Source organism: Carcharodon carcharias, chromosome 19 (assembly GCF_017639515.1).
Source record: "Carcharodon carcharias isolate sCarCar2 chromosome 19, sCarCar2.pri, whole genome shotgun sequence".
Taxonomy (NCBI): domain Eukaryota; kingdom Metazoa; phylum Chordata; class Chondrichthyes; order Lamniformes; family Lamnidae; genus Carcharodon; species Carcharodon carcharias.
The window spans coordinates 73,441,805-73,467,445 of record NC_054485.1 but is presented as its reverse complement, the minus strand read 5'-3'; the positions used below and the strand labels follow the sequence as shown (position 1 = coordinate 73,467,445).

The 25,641-nt window shown below is 46.8% G+C and overlaps 1 protein-coding gene across 1 annotated transcript; it reads right to left on the bottom strand.

Annotated features, from left to right (window-relative positions):
* Positions 1–11,069: 11,069 nt before the first annotated feature.
* LOC121291935 (zinc finger protein 271-like) lies at positions 11,070–25,418 on the bottom strand. The gene is made up of 2 exons (XM_041213619.1): positions 25,375–25,418; positions 11,070–14,630 (listed from the first exon to the last, which is right to left on the bottom strand). Exon 2 carries the CDS (start codon positions 14,146–14,148, stop codon positions 13,282–13,284), a length of 867 nt encoding a protein of 288 aa, XP_041069553.1. The 5' UTR covers positions 14,149–14,630; positions 25,375–25,418; the 3' UTR covers positions 11,070–13,281.
* Positions 25,419–25,641: the final 223 nt, after the last annotated feature.

The window sequence follows — 25,641 nt, the reverse complement described above, 5'->3', positions numbered from 1 at the left end:
CTTCATTACATTCAACTTGAACAAAGCATTTAACTCAGTAAATCACGAGGCTCTGTGGATTGTGCTTCAATGATTTGGATGTCTAAGAAACTTCATCACAATCCTGCAATTGCTTCATAATGATATGACTGCAGCTATCCTGAGTGGTAAATCTGGAGCAGATGCCTTCAAAATCCAGACTGGTGTCAAGCAAGGCTGTGTGATACCACCCCGCCCCCGTTCTATTTACAATCTACCTGACAGTGGCTATTCAACTCATCAAAGATCAACTGCCCTCTGGTGTCAGTGTTTGTTCTAAGAAATTATGAGGATCAGGTTCGCAGGCGGGTAGTTTGATGCGGAAACAAAGAACAGGAGACTAGCTTGCTAGGATAATATTATTTTATTTTGCTTGTTTCCTACCTAGCCTATATAGGATAGAAACCAGGTCCGATACTCACAACGGGTCTGGCATAATTGGCTATATACTTACTCCACGAATTACTGGAACTGGGAGCCGTCAGTTCTGCGGAGGTGCCGCCTGTGACCCACGCTCAGCGATTAGCTTAACCCGGAGCAGACTCCCCGAACTGGGGACTTTCCAGGCTTATATATGCGCTACTTGCCGAGTTCACTGAGTCCGCGTTGGGCACTCGTCCAACACATTGTTTAGTACTGGGCATTGTTCCCATGCGGTTTCGGCTCCGACTCCCTTCAGTAGATAACAGGAAGTCTCTTAGCAACGTCTTGTGTTCAAGGTCAACTGGTGCCTGGATCCAATCTTGCATGTATTGGGACACCATGTTAACCCCTTATATTACATTCCACTGATTGGCCCAATACATGTAACGATTATACAAATACATAATAATAAGCAATACATTGTTATAACATGTACATGTTTTGTTCCAGTTGCTGCCGCACACGGCAAACATACGTACAGGTCAGTATATTACAACAGGTCAGAATCACTAAAACTCCGATTAAAATGAACAACGGAGGAAATAGGGAACGTCGTGCCGTAGTTGACAGCCCATTGAACAGATCCCACCAGTGATGGGCGGATTCCACCTCTACTACATGAGCAGCGTGTACTACCTTTTGGCCATGTATAAAGGTGGACACAGTCACCCGGGTAACATTGTCGCAATATCTGCTTTAGCTCTTCCGAGCGATCGAGGGCCTGTTTAAAACGCTCTAGCGAGATACTCCAAGGGTGCAGCCATACCTGCCACTGCATAGTGGTGAGGTGTTGCGTTCCGCTGTAATTGGTCAATAGGTAAGTATGGTTCTGCCACCGCCATCGATAGATGCCAGTAAGGCAACCTGAAAAAGGGGTCGTCGGGAGTAAGGCATGGGCATGACTAGTGGCCACACAGAGCGTATGGGGACCAATCTGCCACATCATATCTCGGGGTGCCTCAATCATCCATTCACACAAAGCCGTGTCTTCTGTAAGGCACGGGTCTCGATATCGATCCATCAACAGACAGGCCTTTCCTTGATCCGCCTGCTCACACGCGGACAAGTCATAGGTAAGATTGGTGTCCGGACTGAACCAATTCCCTTTTGTTTTGAGAAAGTAATATCCATCAGATGTAATGACCGGCAATACGTAATATCGGCACACCGTCACAAAATCAGTTACATTCAAGGTTACAAAATGTCCTTTACACAGCGTTGCATTACACCATGTTTTGTCCGGATAGGTGTTCATCCATAATTTCTCAGATACGTTCCACACCCCTCGCCAGGCCTGAACATTAGGCGAAGTGACTATTCGTAAAAATCGTTCTTTTTGCAAATGTGCATGCAGCATTTGGATACCGCAAATTGTCCAGTTCATCTGTACAGTAAAATTTTGGAACAGCCGTTGAGTCGAATCCCACACGTCCAATTCCCATTTTAAGGAATGCAGCAAAATTCGTGCAGTCTCTTCCTGCGTCATCATGGCCGACGGCATCCATCGGCCAATAGTGTACAGGCCTTGTGCAGTTGCTTGCCCCGTACTGGATAATTTAGTACGGGTCATTTCAGAGTCTATAGCATTGGATATCCCCATTACTGTCCCTGCCCCTCCTAACAAGGTATCGTACCATGCCCGTCGTCGCCGTTTAGGGTTACATTCGGGTATGACTGGCAGTCGGAAGGTGGTTGATGTTTTGGGATGCCAGACTCTCCCCTGATTAACCAGTCCATTGGGCCTCTGCCAGTGATTGGCGTCCCATTGGTAATCCTCATTTCGTCGTTGGCGGTAATAATAGTCCATTCAATACCACCCTCATGACACTGTCCTTCGGAACACATATTCACCCGGGTGTGAATGGTCAGTGCGCAGCCCGGGGCCACTGTCCACTGATTGGCCTGCCATGTGGGCATCCACTGAGTCATCCCGTTAACTACTGACCATGAATCGGAAAATAGGTGTACCCCAATAATTCCGGCCTGCATGATTACCATATGCACCGCCTTGAGCTCGGCCCACTGGCTGCTCTTACCCTCTCCCAATTCTTCCAATGTAATCCCTTGCTTTGGATTATACGCAGCGGCCTTCCACCTACGCCGTCCTGACTTCCATTGAGCCGAGCCGTCCACGAACCAAGCAGTGGCTTGCTCTTCCGACGTCAGCTCATCGTACCTTTTCCCAAGTTTCACAGGTGATTCTGTGTATTCAATCACCTCGAATCTCACTTCCCCTCCCTCAGGGGCCTCCGCCACTTGCTCATGTAAGACTGACACCCCCTTCTGCCCAGTCTTCACCCTTTCTGACACATACCATTTCCATTTGATGATACTACTTTCTTGGGCCGTCCCTATCCTATGTGTAGTGGGATCACTCATTACCCACGGGAGAATGGGTATAGCCGTTCTCATAATTACTTCGTGTCCCGCTGTCAGGGCCTCGGTTTCCACCAAGCTCCAGTAGCAGGACAACAGTTGTTTCTCAAAGGGGGTGTACCTCCCCCCCGCCGGGGGTAGTTTACGAGACCAAAACCCCAACGGCTTCCTTACGCGTCCTTGTTTTTGCCATAGACTCCAATTTGCATAGTCTCCCTGTGCCGAAACCTGCAATTCGACCGGTCCTGACTGTATTTTTCCTAGGGATACAGCCTGCTGTATCGCTTGTTTGGCCATCTCGAAGGCGAGTTGATGGTTGTTAGTCCATTCAAACTCTGCCTTCTTCCTGGTAATTTGGTATAATGGTCTCAGTATCTGTCCCAAATGTGGTATATGTTGCCTCCAAAAGCCAAATAGTCCGATAAATTGCTGTACGTCCTTTTGCGTGTGAGGAACTGCGAAGGCCTGAATTTTATCCCTGGCCTTCTCGGTAACTTCTCGTTCCCCTTTATTCCAAATTATCCCCAGGAACTTCACAGTCTGGGAAGGCCCTTGTATCTTTGCCGGGTTGATTTCCCATCCGTACCCCTTCATGTGTTGGACTAATGCGTCCAACAGTGTTTGTATCTGGGCCTGCCCACTACCTTGTATCATTATATCGTCAATGTAGTGGGAGACCATTACATGGTCCGGCACTTCGAACCTTGCCAAATGTTCCGCCACTATCCTATGACATATAGTGGGGCTGTGCAGATAGCCTTGAGGCAACCGTGTGAATGTGAACTGTCTACCTTCCCACGTGAAGGCAAACTGTTCCTGTCTATCTTCGGGGATTGGGATAGTAAAAAAGGCATTAGCTAAATCGATCACTCCGTACCAAGTACCAGGGTGATGTTGTATTCGTCCTATAATGGTAACGGCGTCAGGTACCGCCGCCGTCAGGGCAGGGGTATGGCGGTTCAATTGCCGATAGTCCACCGTCATCCGCCAGGATCCATCAGCCTTACGGACCGGCCACAACGGGTTATTCCAAGCAGTCGAACACGTTTTTAGTACCCCCGCTTCTAAATATTCCTTAATGGTGGCGGAGATCTCTTTGTGCCCACCAGGAATTCTATACTGTCGCAGGCTGATCACCTTTTCGGCTATTGGGATGGGAAAGGGGTCCATTTTCACTTTTCCCACCAATACCGTGCGACAATGGATTAAGGTTCCAAATTCAAATTTGCCGTGTCGCAGGTATAAGGTTAGCCCTGCCAACACGTCCATTCCTAGGATCCACTCGCGGACCGGTGTTATGATTACCGAATGGGTCCTGATCGGCATTGCCCCTATCCCTAAGGGTAATTGCACCATTTTTCCTTCTATTAAGTTTCCTCCCAATCCCACTAATGTGACTGGGGTTCCTTTAAACTTATGGGGAGTTCCATGGATTAGGGTGGCCTCCGCCCCAGTGTCCACTAGAGCCATAACCGTCTGAACAGATTTGCGCCAATAAATGGTCACCGCCACATGTGGTCTGATGTCATCGGCCGACCATTGGCTCGTTTGTGGGCAAATCTTCGGGGCTTGGCCCAATCCCTATTGGTCCTCCCACTCGTCCTCTTCTGACAACGCCGGGTACAGGCGTTTAGCACCCCTTCCTCTCTTATTCTTCCCCTTCTTATTCGCATTGCGAGTGCGCCGGTCTACCTTGCAACATTCCCTGTAAGGGGTTGTCACCTCTCCTTCCTCCTCCTCGGAGGACTCCCATTGCGGTCGGGTGGGGGTTTTCCCTCTATCTGAAGCAACGTTCCCCGCCTCCCTGAACTGGCATTTCTGTATTAGTAGCTCTACCAATTCCTCTGCCGTCACCCGTGGTTCACGGGCCTCAGTTTCTACCCTGGACACTTTAAGTCCCTTTCGTTTACACATTTCCTGCAGCTCTCTCGTGGGTCTCCCATCAACGTCCGCAACCGGGACTTGTGCTTGCATCAACGCTTGCCATAGGGCTCGGCGGGAGGGTCCGGGGTTGGCTCCTTGATTGGGGTTGGATCTAGAGTCACCTCGAGTTTCCGAGCGACGTCCCTCCCTAGTCCCATTATTACCCCGGCCCTGCGCCCCCCAGTCTCCCAGTCCTCCCATCTCCCGCATCATACTCCGAGCCTCCCCCAACGTTTCTCCTTTGCCACTCAACATTATGGTAAGTAGTAACGGCTTATAATGTGGGGGAGCCGTTTTTACCAGGTGATCCCTGGCTTGTTTGCTCACGTTGACATTTTCTACCTCATCCAAGACTCCTAACAACAAGGCATCCCGTACACATAGCCGGGTCAATCTTTGTATTCCTTCCTTAATCGTGGTCCATATTCCTTCCAGGGGTGGCCAGTCAGACGGGAACGGGTATTGTTCTGCTACCGCTCGGGCGTACATCCCGAACAGAGTCCCCGTACCCCTCTCCCCTACCATATCTTTGGCCTGTCGTCTATATGCCAGGTCTATTGCCGCATCTTTGGCCAATCCCCCAAATTTGGGCGCATCCTGAAAGTCTACCTGGACTTGCTGTCCTCCTTCTTCCAAAAGCCTCACCAACCACAATTCAATGGGCTCCCCAGGATTTCGGCGGGTCTTTTGAGTAATGTATAATACTTCCTCCGTAGTAAAATCCTCCGTTAACTCGGAGAATTCCGGAGGAGGTTGCAACTGGGGGATCTCATGATGGATAGGCTCGCCTCGCTCGTTTCGTTGGGGATTTCCCTCATCATCCAACAACACTTCAAACCTAACAGGAGGCCGTCTCTGAACCTGTTTTCTCCGGACGACCGGATTCGCTCGCACCTGGGGTGGCAGCTCATCTTCGTACTGATCATCCGAGTCCCCCCATATATTCCCGTCCCAGTGGTCAATATCCCAGCCGTCCCCATTATTTAGCTGTGCCACAAACGCCCTTATTTGAGTGGGGTTCACGGAGCGCGGGCGCTTTCGCTCACTCTTCCGCTTACTAGACGACAAATGTGTGATCGCCCGCCCCGCTAATTCCGTTAGTGCTGCTATTTCTGCCTTTAGTTTTATAATTTCTTGTCTTAACACGGAGGCATCCCCGCTACTGAGCCCCTGCTCATGCTTAAGGGTTGCTATTTCAGCCTCCAACTTCTGACGCCTGTCAGACTGCTGCTTACAAGCCGCCGCACAAGCCCACATCCGCCTCTGGATCCCTGGCAAGGGGTTCCTTGAGGGGACCGGGATTTTCTCAAGGGTGGACAGCAGCGACCCTGGGGTGGTTCCTACGCCTTCGGCCTCCCAGTTTTCCGGTCGCCCCCCACCCTTCCGCAAACAGGCCGCTACACTATGCCACGGCCCTTGCCATCCTGGGACCGCAACCGCCTCGGCCTGCCCTTCTGGTTTCTTATTCCTTTTCCCAAACATTGTTTCGCATCAAAATCCCTCCTCAATTGCGATTGATCCTGCCGACTACGCCAAAAATGTTCTAAGAAATTATGAGGATCAGGTTCGCAGGCGGGTAGTTTGATGCGGAAACAAAGAACAGGAGACTAGCTTGCTAGGATAATATTATTTTATTTTGCTTGTTTCCTACCTAGCCTATATAGGATAGAAACCAGGTCCGATACTCACAACGGGTCTGGCATAATTGGCTATATACTTACTCCACGAATTACTGGAACTGGGAGCCGTCAGTTCTGCGGAGGTGCCGCCTGTGACCCACGCTCAGCGATTAGCTTAACCCGGAGCAGACTCCCCGAACTGGGGACTTTCCAGGCTTATATATGCGCTACTTGCCGAGTTCACTGAGTCCGCGTTGGGCACTCGTCCAACACATTGTTTAGTACTGGGCATTGTTCCCATGCGGTTTCGGCTCCGACTCCCTTCAGTAGATAACAGGAAGTCTCTTAGCAACGTCTTGTGTTCAAGGTCAACTGGTGCCTGGATCCAATCTTGCATGTATTGGGACACCATGTTAACCCCTTATATTACAGTGTTAAATACCATCTAGATGGGAAACTCATTTACCTTGGACCACCATAGATAACAACGTAAGAAATAGGAGCTCCACCATTCAATGAGATCGTGGCTGATCTTGTACTTGCACACCATTTTCCTGCACTATTCCCATTTACCTTGATTTTTTTTTAATTTGCAGAAATCTATTGATCTCTGTCTTGAACATACTCAATGACTGAGCTACCACAGCCCTCTGGGGCAGAGAATTCCAAAGATTCACCACCCTCTGAGTGAAGAAATTCCTCCTCATCTCAGTCCTAAATGACTTGTCCCTTATTCTGAGACTGTGTCTCCTGGTTCTAGCGCCCACCAACCCCCCCGCACTCCTCCCTCCCTTGCCCCCACCAGGGAAACATCTTCCTGCATCTATCCTGTTAAGTCCTCTAAGAATTTTGGATATTTGAATGAGATCACCTCTCATTCTTCTAAACTCCAGTGAATAAAGGCCCAGTCTATTTAATCCTTCTTCATAGGACAATCGCTCCATCTCAGGAATCAGTCTGGTGAATCTGCATTGCACTCCTTCTATGGCAAGTATACCTTTCTTGAGGCATGGAGACCAAAACTGTACACAATACTCCAGCTGCGGTCTCACCAATGCCCTGTAACATTGCATTAAGACATCTTTACTCCTGTACTCAAATGCTCTGGTAATAAAAGCTAATGTACTATTTGCCTTCTTAATTGCTTGCTGTACCTGCATGTTAGCTTTCAGTGATTCATGAACAAGGACACCCAAGTCCCTTTTGAAGTTCAACACTTTCCAGCCTCTCACCATTTAAGAAATACTCCATATTTCTGTTTTTCCTACCGAAGTGGATAACCTCACATTTCTCCACATTGTATTCCATCTCCCAAATTTTTGCCCACTCACTTAGCCACTCAAAATCTACTTGAAGCACCTTTGCATTCTCCTTATAGTTCAAACTTCCACAACCAAATCATTGATATAGATTGTGATTAGCTGGGGCCCAAGCACTAATCCTTGCGTAACCTACTCGTCACAGCCTGCCAACCTGAAAGTGATTCATTTATTCCGACTCTATTTTCTATCCGTTAACCAGTTCTCAATGTGCAAATATATACCCCCAATCCCATGTGCTCTAATTTTGTTTACTAACCTCTTGTGTGGGACCTTATCAAAAGCCTTCTCAAAACCTAAATACACCACATCCACCAGTTCCCCCTTATCGGTTCTGCTAGTTACATCCCCAAAAAACTCCAGCAGCTTTCTTAAACACGATTTTCCTTTCATAAATCCATGTTGACTCTGCCTAATCCTACCATTATTTTCTAAGCATCCTGTTAACACACCCTTTATTACAGGTTCTAGCATCTTCCCTTTGACTGATGTTAGGCTAACTAGTCTGTAGTTCCCTTTTCTCTCTCTGTCCTTTCTTAAATAGTGGGGTTACGTTTGCCATCTTTCCATCTGCAGGAACCATAATCTACAGTTTGAGGATGACTGCAGTCTCGTTGGCCACTCTGCACCAGATTTGTAAACCTCTCTCTCTTCAATTCTGCATATGTTTGTATAATGTAAACAACCTCCATTCTGGGCCACTAAAGTTCGGGGTCATTCCTGACCATCGGAATTGGGAGCCAGACTAAAGCACAGAGGTTTTAAAGAAACTTCTGTCTGTAGTATTCTGAGAGAGTTTCCTCTGATGTGAGTGGTCTGTGTCAGTAAAGTGAGCCAGCACTCAGGGGTGGGTATGGGGTCCAGTCAGAACCTGCTTTAGTTGGTGATGTGAATTATAGACAGATCCTCTTCAGGTGACGGGTGTTTGACTTATATCATGGATAATGTTTGTACTCTCCTGTCTGGGAGGACTACAATCCTGAGTATGGTGAGGGAGGGGGAGTAAGTACCTACAGACCTTAGTTCCCTCGGCCCATCATACCTCAGTGTAATAACGTGTGATATATTCACCTTACACTCTTCCAAGATTCATGTTCTGCAAAAGATCTTGAGTCACTTTCAAATGTTTTGTTATTTTGGTTGATTCAAAGTTTGATGTAAGCTGAATATTGTGATATTATTTGTCTGCTGTTTTATCAATCTGGGGGATGGATTTATAACTCACAATAAATTCATTTTTCAGCTTAACCCAATCTACCTGATTCGTCAGCATAGTGTGTTCCTATTCATTGAAACACTCAGGAGCCTACATTAAGAGTTCTGTACACAATATATTGCTCAATGTCACTGTGGGCTGGTATACTTTTTCCATCAATGGGTTTATAATTTCCAGTTCACAGGAAGTGGAACATTTTTCTAAGAAAGAAAGACTTGCATTTATATATCAAATTTCACACTCAAGGCATGTAAGATTACTTTACAGCCATTAAATATTTTTTGAACTGTAGTGACTGTTGTAATGAAGGAAACGTGGCAGCCAACTGCACATAGCAAGCTCCCACAAACTGTAATGTGATAATGACCAAATAATATGTGGGATCTATATTGACCATGACATCAGGTATAACCCTCCTGCTCTTCTACAACATTGTGTTATGAGATCTTTTACATTCACCTGAGGGCAGATGGGGCCTTGGTTTAATTCTTCTGAAAAATGGTACCTCTGACAGTGCAGCACTCCCTCAGTACGGCACTGGAGTGTCAGATTTCAAGGGTCTGGACTGAGTCTTGAACTCAAAAACCTGACTCAGAGACAGAGTGCTAACTCAGTCATGGCCGATTTAAAGCCAATGAGTTTCGAAGAATAGCTTTAACAGGAGCTGCAGGTGTCAGTGTTGTCTTTATATCTGGGTTCCTGAAGCTGTGAAAGATGGTAAAGTCCCTGGTGTCAGCTGGACTGGACATCTTAAGGAACTGTCTTCAATCAGTACTGCTGATTAACCATTCTGCTTTCATTCACTCATGCAAGTTCTATTGTTTCGGCACAGTTCTAACAGTCTGAGAGGAATAAAATTCGGGGAATAACCCCACTCTTCCCACGAAAGCTTTTATTACTGCCATTATTTATTATGAAGTCTGAGTAATATGGAATAGTAGTATGGAACAGCTGCTTCCCCAAGGTGCTAGGAGTGATTGATAACACTCAGATGGCATTGAAAAGCACCTGAGGAGACTCACAGAGCTACTTGAACAGAAAGCAATTCCCCTCCTTCATGTAGTGTGTAATGTCCGTCTGAGAATACTCCATGTGAACGTCACTCACACTGGATCATCCCACAATGCTTTCATTGTCAGGGACTTGGACATCACTCCCATATTCAGGGAAGGTGAGTGAACTGATGGTCAGCTGATTAAGGACAAGATCCATCCCTTCCTTTGCTGATGCTACCATATCATACACCACAGAGGAGGTGATGTTGTTTATAGATGCCTGTGTCTCTCTGAAGCAGCTCACAGAGAGGAGCTAGTGGGATGTTGAAGAACTGTTTCAGGTACTGGCTACACCTGGGGGTGGATCGCAGTATTACTTGAGAGAGAGAATGGTCACAATCATCCCAGTGTACTGCACACTGAACAATGTCACTCTCAAACAAGGTCTACACTGGGACAGCCCAGGTGAGGAACTGGGCAAGGTGAATGGACTGGGACATCCCAGGAGAGATAGCTGGACCAGGGCATCTCGAGAGAGGGGAATGGACCGGTACATTCTGGGAGAGGAACCAAACTTCCACAGGAAGCGACCCCTGGTCAGGACAGGGTTGTCAGATATCAACTCATAGAGCACATCCTCACACAATGAGTGCTTCCTCACACCCAAGTCACAGAGTTATTACTCAAGTAGCAGAGTGAATCCCCAAATGCTGGGTCAATTTTCTCTCGGTCTCTCTCTTCCGTGGCTCTCCTTCCTGTGTCCCTCAGTTTTGTTTCCTTCTCCCTGTCTCCTGTGTCCCTCTCCCCTGTGCATGTGCTGATCCCACCACTGCACGTCATCGCTGCCTTGGATGCTGTGGGTCTTCCTCTTCTGATCTGCTGTCAAACACATCCGAGGCTACACATCCCTCACTGACGCTGTCAATTTGAAAGTCTCCGAGGATGAAGAATGCTATTCCCACACTAGAAATCTCTGTCAAATGTTTTTACCGAGGGAACTGAGACAACAGCTGTGAAATTGAGGTTTTATTCAGATGGGACAATGACAAGTTTAAATCCCCACCTGATCTGCTGCTCAAAGTCACCTCCATTTCACCGGTCAGTTTCCCAAGTTTCAGGAAACTCATGTTACTCCAGAAATATTTGGAGCAATCTGAATTTTAAACAATGTTCCATGTGGTGTGTAAAATGGTTACTCCCCTCAAACCTTTATTTACATATGATGACATCAGAGGTCATATTAATATGGGAAGCCACAGTGTAAAAAGGGATTTATCCAAACATCTCTCTGTTCATAAAAAGAAAAAATTATGTATGCACTGTTGTTTGCAAGTTACTCCATATGCATAGTCCAGTTCCAATTTCGTCTGTCCGTACACACTCATTGCACACACAATCTTTACTTCTCTACACAGGACCCAAGTTGCCAAGTGAGCTGACTTTTGTTGAGTGTGTTGAATGTTTTCACTCTGACCGGCTCTCCAACTCTCAGCTCTGGCAACGATATGGCAGCTTTATTAAAGTGAAATTTGTCTCTCTGTCGTTTCACTTTGATCTTGTCACTCACTCCCTGTTACTACTTCTGGCCTCAGTAGTTTTTTAGCTGTTGGAAGAGTGGTCTTGGTGCAGCGTGACACTAGTCACTAGACTGGACAACTTTCCATGCCTTCAGTAGGTGTGTTTCTCCACTCTAAGATTGCCTTGTACACATCTGTGCTGCGTCTAGTTCATTTTTTGATAATCCCTTTGGCAGTTTCACTGCTGTCTTAGCCTTTCCATTTGACTGGGGATAGTGTGGAGATGATGTGTAGCGCTGAATTTCCCAATCATTCATCAAATGTCTGAATTCTTTACTCGTGAACTGAGGGCCATGTCACTCATCACAATGTCAGGAATGCCATGACGGCTGAAGTGTGCTTTCAGGCATTCTACAATCTCACTGGTAGTTGTTGATGTCAGCTGGTCTAACTCCCAGTAGTCTGAATAGTAGTCGACTGTGACAGGATAATCAGTTCCAGTGAGAGTGAAGAGGTCTACTCCAAGCTTCATCCATGGTCTGTCAGGGACATCATGAGTCATGACCAGCTCTTTATCTTGCTTAGCTTGATATTCATTACACACATCGCACTGGCTGATGTGGTCCTTAATCTCATTGCTCACGTTTGGCCAGTAAAGCACTTCTCTTCACTCCCTCAGACTAGACTCGATTTCTTGATGGTTTGTGTGGATGTGCTTCAGCATCTCTTTTCTCATCTCCTTAGGGATAATGACCTGAGTCCCTTTGTGCAAGATGCCATCTTGGGCGATCCTTTCATCTCTGTCTGACCAATACTCTCTTAGCGGAACAGGTGTGTCCTTGATAGTTTCAGGCCATCCTTTCAAAACAACTCACTGTAACATTTGAAGAGTTGTATCTCATTGTGTAGCTATCTTGATCTGAGCAAGACGCTTGTCTATCAGATTCACTGTCAGCTGGGTTGATGACTTCCAGAGCATGTTGTGCTGTTGCTTCTTGTTGAAACTGGAAGATTTCACACTCTGTATTAGCATTATCAACTTTCTTCAAAGAGAGTGCAGCTCTCGACAGCATGTTGGCAATGTTCATCTGCTTCTCTTGCTTGTACTTCACTTACAAATGACATCTCTGTAAATGAAGTAATATCTTTTGCAAACGCTTTGGAGCAGTTAGAAGCGGTCTGAGAAAGATGCTTTGAAATGTCTTGTGGTCAGACTGCACCATCACTTTCTCTCTCCCAAACAGGTACTGGTTGAAATACTCACAAGCAAAGACAATAGCCAGGCTCTCTTTCTCAATCTGTGTGTAGCATCATTCAGTTTGTATTAATGCTCTGGATACAAACACAACTGGTTGTCCTTGTTGCATGAGGGTTGCTCCAAGTCCTGTTTCACTGGCATCTCACTGCAGGGTGAGTTCATCATTGACATCATCGTACCTCAGCACTGGCGTTGTCGTCACTAGTTGTTTGATGTGAGTGAAAGCTGCTTCTTGTTCTGTGCCCACTGAACATCCTTTGCAGTGAGATTATGTAGACATTCACGCTCTGATGACAGATTGACTAGAGCTTGACCAGGTAGTTCCTGTGTGGGTTCACTGATGTTCCAGGAGGTCCTACAGTTGTGAGAAGGATTTCTGACAGAACTTGTACTGGTAGGGTTTCTCCCCTGTGTGAATACACTGACTGTGTGAAAGGCAGGTCACACACCTCACACCTGAATGGTTTCTCTCCAGTGTGGATCCACTAGTGCTTCAGGAGATCGGAAGAGTGGGTGAAAGCCTTGTCACAAACATTGCACCTGAAGAGTTTTTCCCATGTGTAAATCCTCTGGTGTCCTGGATAGTCCAAGACGTCATGAAAGCTTCATCACAAACCTTACATGTCAAGGGTTACTCCCCTTGAATGGATCCTTCGATGGACACGGAGGTTGCACGACCTCGAGAATGATTTGTTGCACACATTGCACGTGAATGGTTTCTCCCCAGTGTGAATGCGGTGGTGTACACGGAGGCTTGATGACACCGAGAATGATTTGTTACACACCTTGCACATGAATGGTTTCTCCCCTGTGTGAATCCTCTGATGGAGCAGGAGTCTCGATGAGTCAGAGAATGATTTGTCACACACCTTACACTTGAACGGTTTCTCCCCTGTGTGGGTGCGGTGGTGTGTGCAGAGGTTCCCTGACTTCGAGAATGATTTATCACACACCTCGCACTTGAATGGTTTCTCCCCGGTGTGAATGCGTTGGTGTATGCGGAGATCCGATGAAGATGAGAATGATTTATCACACACCTCGCACTTGAACAGTTTCTCACCGGTGTGAATGCGTTGATGTGTGCGGAGATCTGATGACGATGAGAATGATTTGTCACAGACCTCACATATGAATGGTTTCTCCCCTGTGTGAATGCGTTGGTGTCTGCGGAGGGTCGATGAATCAGAGAATGATTTGATACACATTTTGCATCTGAATGGTTTCTCCCCTGTGTGAATGCATTGATGAACAAGGAGGGTCGATGACCGCGAGAAGGATTTGCCACACAGCTCACATGTGAATGGTTTTTCCCCTGTGTGAATGGGCCGGTGATTCACCAGGCCTGATAACTGTGCAAAGCCCTGGTTACACAACTCACACTTGAACGGCTTCTCCCCTGTGTGAATGCGTCGGTGATTCACAAGCATCGATGACTGTGTGAAAGCTCGATCACACAGCTCACACTTGAATGGTTTCTCTTCCATGAAGCTCCTCCTTGTGTTAGCAGTTGTAGGCTAGATGCACCTTGCTGATGAGGAGATCTTATGAGCCTGTGGAGCCCTCCTCACACCTTACACTTGAACAGCCTCTCACCTGTAGGAATAAGTCTGTGGTTCATGAGGCTTGATGAATGATTGAAGCTCTCACCACACTCGGAACCCACTCACACTTCTTCCCAGCCTTACCCTGACTGATCGCCCACAGCCGAACCTTCATAAAGGTTGGTTCTAATGAAAGGCTTCACACCACTGACCAGTTTCAGATCTGATGATATGTCAAAACTCCCCTGACCCAAACGATTTCCAGATGATGGTTTCACTGCCCAACCTTCTCTGTGTTGTGCAATGCAGTGAAGGGGCTGGATGTCTTCCCACAGTTGTGCAGTTGTTGCCTGGGTGATGGTCAGGATCTATATGTGGTGTCTATCCTCTCTCTGTATTCTCTGATGTGGTACGGTGCAATCCTTCTGTAAAATAGGCAAAGGAAACATGATTTCCTCCAACTCTCTACTTCCTTGTTAAAGGGGCTGACTCCTCAGTTCATTTTGATTTATACTTTCACAGGTTGTGGGTGTTGCTGGCTAGGCCAGCAATTATTACCCACCACTAATTGCCCTTGAGAAGGTGGTGTTGAGCCACCTTCTTGAATCTCTGCAGGCCATGTGGTGCAGGTACACCAAGGGCAATGGACAGAAATGATGGCCCTGTTTCCGGGCCTCTTATGTCCACCACCCACTTTAATCCTCCTGTTCACAACCTTCAGGCATGCAGTATTGTGAACATACGAATTAGGAGCAGCAGTCGGCCACTCAGCCTCTCGAACCTGCTCCGCCATTCAATAAGATCATGGCTGATCTGAATGGAACCTCAACTCCACATTCCTGCCTACCCCCGATAACCTTTCATCCCCTTGATAATCAAGAATCTATCTAGCTCTGCCTTAAAAATATCCAAAGACTCTGCTTCCACCGCCTTTTCAGGAAGAGAGTTCCAAAGATTTCACAACGCTCTGAGAGCAAAACTTTCTCCTCATCTCTGCCTTAAATGAGTGACCCCTTATTAGATTCTCCCACAAGAGGAAATATCCTCTCCACATCTACCCTGTCAAGACCCCTCAGGATCTTAAAGTTTTCAATTAAGTCACCTCTTACTCTTTTAAATTCCAGTGGATACAGGCCTAACCTGTCCAACCTTTCCTCATAAAACAACATGCCCATTCCTGGTATTAGTCTAGTAAACCTTCCCTGAACTACTTCTAATGCATTTATATCTTTCTTTAAATAAGGAGACAGTACTCCAATGCCCTGTACAACGGAAGCATAACCTGCCTACTTTTGTAATCAATTCCCCTCACAATAAATAATAGCATTCTATTAGCTTTCCTAATTACCTGCTGTACCTGCATACTAACCGTTTGTGATTCATGCACCCAGATCCCTCTGAATTTCAGAGCCCCGCAATCTCTCACCATTTAGATAATAAGCTTCTTTTTTATTCTTCCTGCTAAAATGAAAGATTTCACACTTGCCCACATTATACTCCATTTGCCAGATCTTTGCCCACTCACGTAAACTATATCACTTTGTAGCCTCCTTACAGTCCTCTTCACAAGTTACTTTTCTATCTATCTTTGTGACGTCAGCAGATATAGCAACCATTTCTTCGGTTCCTTCATCCAAGTCATTTATGTAAATTGTAAAAAGTTGAGGCCCCAGCACTACTTCCTGTGGCACATCACTCATCACATCCAGTCAACCAGAAAAAGACCCATTTATGCCAACACTCTACTTCCTGTTAATCTTCCTGCCCATCTTCTATCCATCCAATATGTTACCCCCTACACTATTAGCTTTTATTTACTGCAATAACCTTTGATGTGGCACTTTATCAAATGCCTTCTGGAATTCTAAGCACAGCACAAAGAACTCTAATAAATTGGTTAACACAATTTCCCTTTTATAAAACCATGTCGACTCTGCCTAATTGCCTTGAATTTTTCTAAGTGTCCTGCTAACATTTTCTTTTTTTTTAATTCATTCATGGGATGTGGGTTAGGCCAGCATTTATTGCCCATCCCTAATTGCCCTTGGTGAGGGAGCTTTTAAGACCACATTGCTATGACCAGGTGAGGACAGCAGATTTCCTCCCCTAAAGGGCATTAGTGAACCAGATGGGTTTTTATGACAATCGACAATGGTTTCATCATTAGACGTTTACTTCCAGATATTTATTGAATTCAAATTCCACCATCTGCCATGGTGGGATTCAAACCCAAGTCCCCAGAGCATTACCCTGGGTCTCGGGATTACCAGTCCAGTGACAATACCATTACGCTACCACCTCCCCATGACAGATGTTCAGCTAACTAGCCTGTCGTTTCCTGCTTTCTGTTTCCCTCCCTTTTTGAATAAAGGAGTTATATTTGCTATTTCGCAATCTAATAGAACCTTTCCTAAATCTAGGGAATTTTGGAAAATTAAAACCAGTGCGTCAACTATCTCACTAGCCAGGACCTTAGGGTGAAGTCCATCCAGAGCTGGATATTGTCAGCTCACAGCCCCAACAATATGCTCAATGCCACTTCCCCAGTGATTGTAATTTTTCTTGAGTTCCTCCTTTCCTTCCATTTCCTGATTTACAGCTATTTCCAGGATGTTACTTGTGTCCTCTATAGTGAAGACAGAAGCAAAAACCTGTTTAATTCACCCACCATCTCCCTATTTTCCATTATCAATTCCCCAGACGCACTCTCTCTAGGACCATGCTCACTTTGTTAATTCTTTTCTTATTTAAATATCTATAGAAACTCTTACTATCTGTCTTTATGTCACTAGCTAGCTTTCTCACATATTCTAATTTTTCCCTCCTTCTTAATCTTTTTGTCATTCTTTGCTGTTCACACTGGGGTCAAACTGTTTATGTAGCCTTAGAAAAACTTCTTGGCTTTTGTACTCTACGCATCTATTTATAAAGCCCATCGAAAGCTCAGGCTTTAGTTGGATACATTTTACAACCATGAATTTGTCAGACAATTACATACAACTTGGTTGTTCATAGTACGCAACCAGCTCTACTTCTTTGATCCTGGCCCTATGCAATATCTGGACGCCAGCTTCCAAACAACATGAATCTAACAAGCACTGCAAACAACAATCCCATGTGTAAGTGAGAATACCTTAAATTACAGTGATATATTCTGTTTGCATATGCCTTGTGGTCTCACTTCCAAGTTTACAAATTGCAACGCCTTTCAGTAAAGTAGCACCAACAATTCACCTGTAATCATGTGCTATTTCTCTCCACACAAGTGGGCTTTGGTAACAGAAAAATTAAACTTTGCATTGAATGATAAATATTTTCTTATTTTAAATTGAAACTAACCACATTTCAAATGCCCAGGATGGGGCATATAATAGGAGAGAAAACTACTGCAGAATGCTGGAAATCTGAAATATAAACAGAAAATGCTGGAAATACTCAGCAGGCCAGGCAGTACCTGTGGAGAGAGTCAATAGCCAGGATTGGCATTGGGCATTTTTGGTAGTGTGAGCAGACAATATCGCGCAATCGGTTTCACGAGAAACCAGTTTGCGATTGTCCGTTCAGCCTGCTGATGACGGGCCACGTTTCCCACCATTGGACCTCATTGTGATACATCTGCTTATCATTATTAGGGCTGCCTGCTGGAATCATCCTCCCGTCACTGGCGCGTTCGCCCATGTCGGTGGGAAAACTCACTGACATTTTTCACAACAACATATAAAAGATGTGCGGGCTGCACTTTGAGGGGAACTCAGAGGTGAGCACACAGCAATGTTGCAGAGCGCTTGCCATGGTTGCCTGTTGGACTTCAAGCTTCAGGCGCATGGTGGGGGTGGGGTGGTGGAGGTGGGCGAGGGAAGCAGCCACACATTAGGGGACACCTTATATAAAGTGATCATTCCTCTGCAACTGACACAGTTCAGGCGCAGCTATTGATATGATTGGAGTTGGGCTTCTAGCTTATCTGCCCACTTAAGCAACTTAGAGGCATCAAAGTGCCACCAAGCGCTCCAGAGCTTTTAACACTTGAGCACAGACTGCAAACTGAGCATTTTAGTCGACTGCAGAACAGTTGGACGACTGCACATGTTGTACAATCTCCTCGCTAAAGCTGGCCATGGAGCAGTCACTGGGGGCTCACAATGTCATCATCCTTGTTTGGACCAGTCTCCCCGTGGTTCAAGCTAACAGTGCAGCCTTGCGGGTTGGGGAATGCCTGCGCCTGAGCTGAGAGCAAAGCATGCAGTCCAATGGGCAAAACTGCTGACAATCAGGTTGAGTGGGGCGGAGGTGGGTGGGTTTTCAGGGAGCCATGTAGCATATTAAACTCTGGCCATCCAATTGGTGGCCAGCACTCTTTGCAATGCATTAAGGGGCTTTCACACTTAACCAGGACAGTTTCTTAGTACACCCATGTGTCTCTCTCTTTCATCTTGCAGGAGGAGTACATCAGGATCATGGAGCCTGGTGAACTAGCTGTATGTAGCCTCATGGCCTACAGAGAGCAAAGATGACAGAGCGACTGAGGGTCCTGGCTGCGCAGAGGGAGGGGCAGCACACTCTGGAAGAAGAGGCGGCTGGGGCTCCCACACAAGCTGCCGAAGAGCCACAGTGACCCGTCGCTTATCAGTGTGTAGCAACTCCCAGGGTTTATAGACACTGCCTTTCATTCCTTCAGATTACTGAGAACCTGTGTCGCCGAAAACTACGCATGTCTTGGGAACTGGTCGCTCACATCTGCCACCGGCTGCAGGATTTGGCGCCACGAGGACATGGAGTGCATCCACTGCCCGTGGCCATCAAACTGAGAGCGGTGCTCAATTTCTACAACAGCGCTCCTTGCAGGGCTCCACAGGTGACCTCTGTGGGATACCACAAGCCTCCACCCACAAATGCATCCATGAGGTCAAGGATGCCATCTTTTGAAGGCACACAACTTTGTGCATTTGACCCGGGACTAGGACAGCCAGGACTCAAGAGCGATTTGGATTTGCCCAGATCTCGGGTTTCCCACAGGTACAGGTGACTGCAGGTCTCCATCACAACACGCAGTCAACAACATCAACCGCAAGGGATTCTATTTGCTGAATATGCAGCTGGTGTGCAACCACCAGAAACACATCCAGCAGGTCTGTGCACGGTTTCCAGTAAGTGTACACGACACCTACATTCCCAGTCGGTCACAGCTCCCTGACATATTCCAGGCTCCACAGAAACTGCAAAGATTATTCCTCAGGGACAAGGGCTATCTGCAGAGGATGTGGCTGATGCTACCCGTGCAGTGGCCTCAGACTGCAGCAGAGTGAAGGTATAATGAGGCTCATGCTGCAACTCGCAACTTGATGGAGCATCAGGATGATGCTCATACCAGTCTGGTGGAGCCCTGCAATACAGTCCACAGAGCATATCATGCATCATCGTCGTCTGCTACACCCTTTACAACTGGCGCTGCAAAGGAGAGAGGAGCTGGCTGAGGAGGAGATGCAAGACCTGGAGGGGTCCTCGGATGAGGAGGGCGCTGACGGGGATGAGGGTGAGGAGGTCCCTCGAAGGTGATGATGACGGGACTGAGGCCCTCACACTGGCCAGATGAGGCAGACGCACTCGGGAGGCCTTCATAGCTGCTAGATTTGTGGAGGATGATGATGACATGCAGTGAGCTGACACCATAGACCCTCACATTGCGTCTGTGAACATTTGACTCCAGTCTGGCTTATGGCAGCTCAAATGCCCTCTGTCATAATGCTCCTGCCATGCAGTGGAGGCCCTAATAGTCACTCAGTTGCAGGAGGATGATGACAATATACAGTGAGGACACTCCATAAATCTTCACATAGTCTCTGAGAATGTCTTACTCCTGTTTGGCCAAGGGCAGCTTGCTTGCACTCTGATCAGGGTCATATCATATAGACGCAGCCATAAAACTTTAGCACCTGATCCTATGTCAGCCTACAGCACCTGAGCCCTTCAGGAGCACAGCATCACTAGTCACAGATGCTGAAGAGATGGGCGGCCAGCCCGACCTTAAAGGTGCTGAGAACACACTGAGAGAATGACGGAACTCTGTGACGTCTGCCCACTACACTGGCAGCAATGACCAGCACCATTGAGGTGCAGGCATCAGTAATGCGTCCAGGGAATGTGAGACCGGACCATCAATTTGGTCTGTAGGCTGCACAGAGCACATGGAAGAAGCCCTGGACTGAGACACCTGCCTTTATCTTGTGCAGAAAGATTTCACATTTGAATGACATGAACACTGCTCCTCAGAACAAGGAGCCTTAGGCAGGGAGGCATTCTTGGGAGTTTATTGACAATAGTGAACAGTATGAACAAGTGATTAACACCCGTGCCCAGGCTGTGCAACTACATCTTAACTTTCACTTGGCCTAAATAGCCAAGTGGTTATGGTACTGGGTTTGTAACCCCAAGATCAAGAGTTCAAATCTCACAATGGCAAACTGTGAAAGAATGTAATTTTGCTTGGCTTAAATAGCCAAGTGGTTATGGTACTGGGTTTGTAACCCCAAGATCAAGAGTTCAAATCTCACACTGGTTAAACTATGAAACAATGTAACTTCATCTGAAAAACAGATGGAAACGTGTTTGTACTCGAAAGACTTACATCTTAACTTTCACTTGGCCTAAATAGCCAAGTGGTTATGGTACTGGGTTTGTAATCCCAAGATCAAGAGTTCAAATCTCACAATGGCAAACTGTGAAAGAATGTAATTTTGCTTGGCTTAAATAGCCAAGTGGTTATGGTACTGGGTTTGTAACCCCAAGATCAAGAGTTCAAATCTCACAATGGCAAACTATGAAACAATGTAACTTCATCTGAAACAGATGGAAACGGGTTTGCACTCAAAAGAGTTACATCTTAACTTTCGCTTGGCCTAAATAGCCAAGTGGTTATGGTATTGGGTTTGTAATCCCAAGATCAAGAGTTCAAATCTCATAATGGCAAACTATGGAACAATGTAACTTCATCTGAAACAGATGGAAACAGGTTTGTACTCGAAAGAGTTACATCTTAACTTTCTTCAAATCTCACAATGGCAAACTATGAAACAATGTAACTTCATCTGAAACAGATGGAAACAGGTTTGTACTGGAAAGAGTTACAAACCATTTGGTGTGGGCAAGCAGAACAGGTGCAGGAAGCCTGATTTTATGCTTGGCCTAAATAACCAAGTGGTTATGGTACTGGGTTTGTAACCCCAAGATCAAGAGTTCAAATCTCACAATGGCAAACTATGAAACAATGTAACTTCATCTGAAACAGATGGAAACGTGTTTGTACTCAAAAGAGTTACATCTTAACTTTCTTCAAATCTCACAATGGCAAACTATGAAACAACGTAACTTCATCTGAAACAGATGGAAACGGATTTGTACTCGAAAGAGTTACATCTTCTCCTCTTCCGCAGCTACGTTCGCGGCCGGATGTCCCTGGAGAGGGAGCACGCGGTGTCTGCTGGCACGCTCGAGGCCTTTTGTGCCCGGTGGGCACCGCGGGGACTGGGGTGTTTTGTTGACCCCTTTAATCACATATTGATTTAAAGTTTGTAAGTTTCCTTTAAACTTTGTTCTTGGTTTTACAGCTGACCTGAATTAGGGGCTGTGCCTGATTTATCCCAATTTTGTTAAGTTGGTTTTATTGGTTTTAACTCAAAAGAGTTACATCTTAACTTTCTTCAAATCTCACAATGGCAAACAATGAAACAATGTAACTTCATCTGAAACAGATGGAAACGGGTTTGTACTCGAAAGAGTTACATCTTAACTTTCTTCAAATCTCACAATGGCAAACTATGAAACAATGTAACTTCATCTGAAACAGATGGAAACGGGTTTGTACTCGAAAGAGTTACATCTTAACTTTCCTAACCCTGCCACTATGTCCTGATGCTCCCCGGACATCCACAGAGGAGGTGGAGGCAATCTGCTGACTGCGACGCCCTGTCTGTGATGACCTTGATCAGCATCCTCTGGAGGGCTGAGACCTGGAGGACCCCGGTCTGCTTTCAGGGTGTTGCTGTGTGGCAGTGGCAGCCTCCTTGGCCTGTGAAGCAGGAGCTGCTGGGGTCACAGGAAGAGGGGAGCCGCATGGGCTGGACACTCCCAGAGTCACCTGGATGGATGGTCCCGGGATATGCACCTGCTGATCCTCCTCCATATACCCATATGGGCCCGAGGGCCCTTGGCTGACTCCTTGAGAAGAAGGGGTAGCTGGAGTGAGATCGAGATGTCCCGCACGTCTCTCATGCGACTGCCATCCTACCAGTGTTGACCTTGGTGTGTTGGCATGCCAGTGCTATCACCTCAGCCTGAAGGCAGACAGACTCCTCAATCAGGCCTTGCAATCTAAGGAGTGCAGTGAACATTCCTTCCTGATGTTCCCAAGCTTGCCTTTGCAGCTCCAGCAATTGTGACATGACCAAGTCCAGAGGCTTGTCAAGGAGGGTGCTTTCAGATTCCTCCAGAGGTTGCTTTGGGGCTTGGATTAGAGCATGAGACCTTGGTTCAAGACATTGCTCCTGCACTGCTGCACAGATTCAACTCCATCGCTGATGCCATAGTTGGCCTCCAACAGTGTATACATGAGAGGGCTGCGTGATTGGAGGCCCTGGGTCATATAGTCCCTCGGCTGTTTCCCCGATGTGCCTGCGAAAGCAAGGAGAGATAATTAGTGCATGGCAGTAGCCTGTGAAACAGGACACATCATTCACAGCATGGTTGTTAATGAATATTGCACTGCTGGATGCTCACTTGGTACAGCGCTGCCGACCTCACCATCAGGACAGGACCCGTCCAGATCATCGCCAGCCAGCTGGATGGCTTTGTTTTCAAAGTCTCCGAGGACCTTGATTTCAGGCATTCCTCCACCGGTCTGCAACCTCTTCCTCTTGTTGTGTGCCAGCTTGTCCTGCATGGATAGAGATGGAGAGAGTGTAAGCAGGATGCCTGTCAGGCCAGATGATGAGTGTGTGGGTGGTGAGTGGTCCCATGGACGGGATGAGGACAATGAAGGTGTGTGTGACAGAGTAAGTGGTGATGTCCCTTGGCAGTGAGTGAGATCACTGGGAATGTGTGATGTGTTTGTGAGTGTGAGTTGAGAGTGTGAGAAGAATGACTTACCCTCGTGGAATGGAGGAGATCATTCATCCTCTTGCGGCACTGGGTGGCTGTCCTCTTTTGAAGGGCATTGGCGCTGACCACATCTGTCACTGCCTCCCAAGCCTGGTTGGTCAGGTCACCGCCCAACCTGCGGCCACACCGGGGGTAGAGGACATTGCGGCAGGCCTCCACGGCATCCAAAAGGCATTCCAGTGACGTGTCGCTAAACCTGGGGGCTGCAGTCTTTTTACCTTTCATGACCATCTTCCCTGCAGCAGTCGTGGGCTAGAAGCGCTGAGATGTGTGCGTGCGGCGTGATGAAGTGGTGAGGTGATGGCGTGGCGGGTGCATGAGAGCCCGCCCACCATGGAAATGGCATGTTTCCCGGGAATGCATAAGTAATGAGCAGGGTTTGGGACGATACGGCGTGAAAACCCACCATCGCGGCTGGCGGGTAACGATTCCACACAATGTTTCAGGTCCGCAATCTGCACTGGTTCTGATGAAGGCTCACTGACCTCTTTCTGTCTGCACAGATGCCACTAGACATGCTGAACATTTCCAAACACCTCTCATTTCTATTGGAGCAAAAAATAACCCCTTTCACCAGCTCTCCAAAAAGAAATCAGATTCCTGTGAGCCTCTCATTCCCCTTCAGCAAGACCCCCAACAGCAGCTGCCTAAGATCTGGTTTGGAGCAACATTGAATATAAATTTTAAAAATACATTAAGATGTGAAGAAAACATAAAAACCTGCTGGTCAAAGACAAATTCAATGTCAAAACAATAAGTTGATAATTTAAAAAATTTTTTTAAATGAGTAATCTGTAAAAATGACCATTTCAAAACTACCAAGCAGCAGAACGAACTAATAAAACCTATTGTGCCTTCTCGCTTAAAAAGAAAGAGAGAGAGATAGAGACAGACAGACTAGGCCCCAAGTCCAGGTCACAGGAGGGGGGAGGGGACCAGGGCTGAGCTAAGGAGTTGGGTTTAACTAACATTGACCTCGTGTTTGTCTCTGGTGGCCCATACACTGAGCTGGCCTTGGTAGAATTCATATGAAAGTGGGGGTCGGAAGTGAGTTGCCTTTCAATCTGGATGTTCCTCCTCTCCCGGCCTGGTGTGTGGATAGGCTTTTGGGGAGGGAGGAAGAAGAGGAGCGGTTTGGTGTGTGTCCCCTGACACTGAGCAGACTTGTGTGTGTCTGGTTTATTCCCAATCTCAGGGTTCTCTAGCTCACTCACACACTCTCTCTCTCTCTGTCACATACACACATGCATTATCTCCCCCATTCTCAAACACACGCTCTCACTATCTTTCACTCACACTCTGTATCTCACTCACACACTCTATCACACACACACTCCCTCACTCACTCCTTCACTCTCTCTCTCATACGGGGGAAGCCAGGCCTACAGCTACCAATGACTAAGAGCAGACTCTGTGGAGAGGTAAGGAAGGGAAGAAACCATTCTGATTGACAGGCTAAAAGCAAAATACTGCAGATGCTGGAAATCTGAAACAAAAACAAAAATAGCTGGAAAAACTCAGCAGGTCTGACAGCATCTGCGGAGAGGAACACAGTTAACGTTTCGAGTCCGTATGACTCCTCATCAGTTCTGATAAAGGGTCATACGGACTCGAAATGTTAACTATATTCCTCTCCGCAGATGCTGTCAGACCTGATTGACAGGCTATTGGCCATTGAGCCCAGGAACCCCTATAGGCACAGGCCCCAGTGATCAACACCGTCAGCACATCCCTCACCCAGACCCAGTATCTCATATTCAGTAATGACCCATCAACAAAACTTAGCCTGTAAATTAGAAGGGAAATGCTTCTAATAAACACACTCAATATCCAACACACAGCTCCAGTCAAACAGTTCAGCACAAAGCACCCAGTAAACAGCTCTCTCAGCTGGATCTTCTCACACAGCATAAGGGGCATTTCCACACCTGATTCCCCACAGGATAGTCAGACTGCCTGAACATTAGTGTGGATATTATGTGATGTAATTATTATAAATTCTGTTCCTTCACTCACCAACTCCTCACTTGTTTTTCAGTCCCTACAGGAAGTGAACCAGCTGTGGAAGAGGAAGAGGAGGGAATGGGCAGAGTGGGTGGGCTCTCTGATTGACGTCTCTCACAGCCAATCCAAATATTTCTGGAGTAACCTGAGTTTCCTGAAACTTGGGAAACTGACCAGTGAAACGGAGGCGACTTTGAGCAGCAGATCAGGTGGGGATTTAAACTTGTCATTGTCCCATCTGAATAAAACCTCACTTTTCGCAGCTGCTGTCTCAGTTGC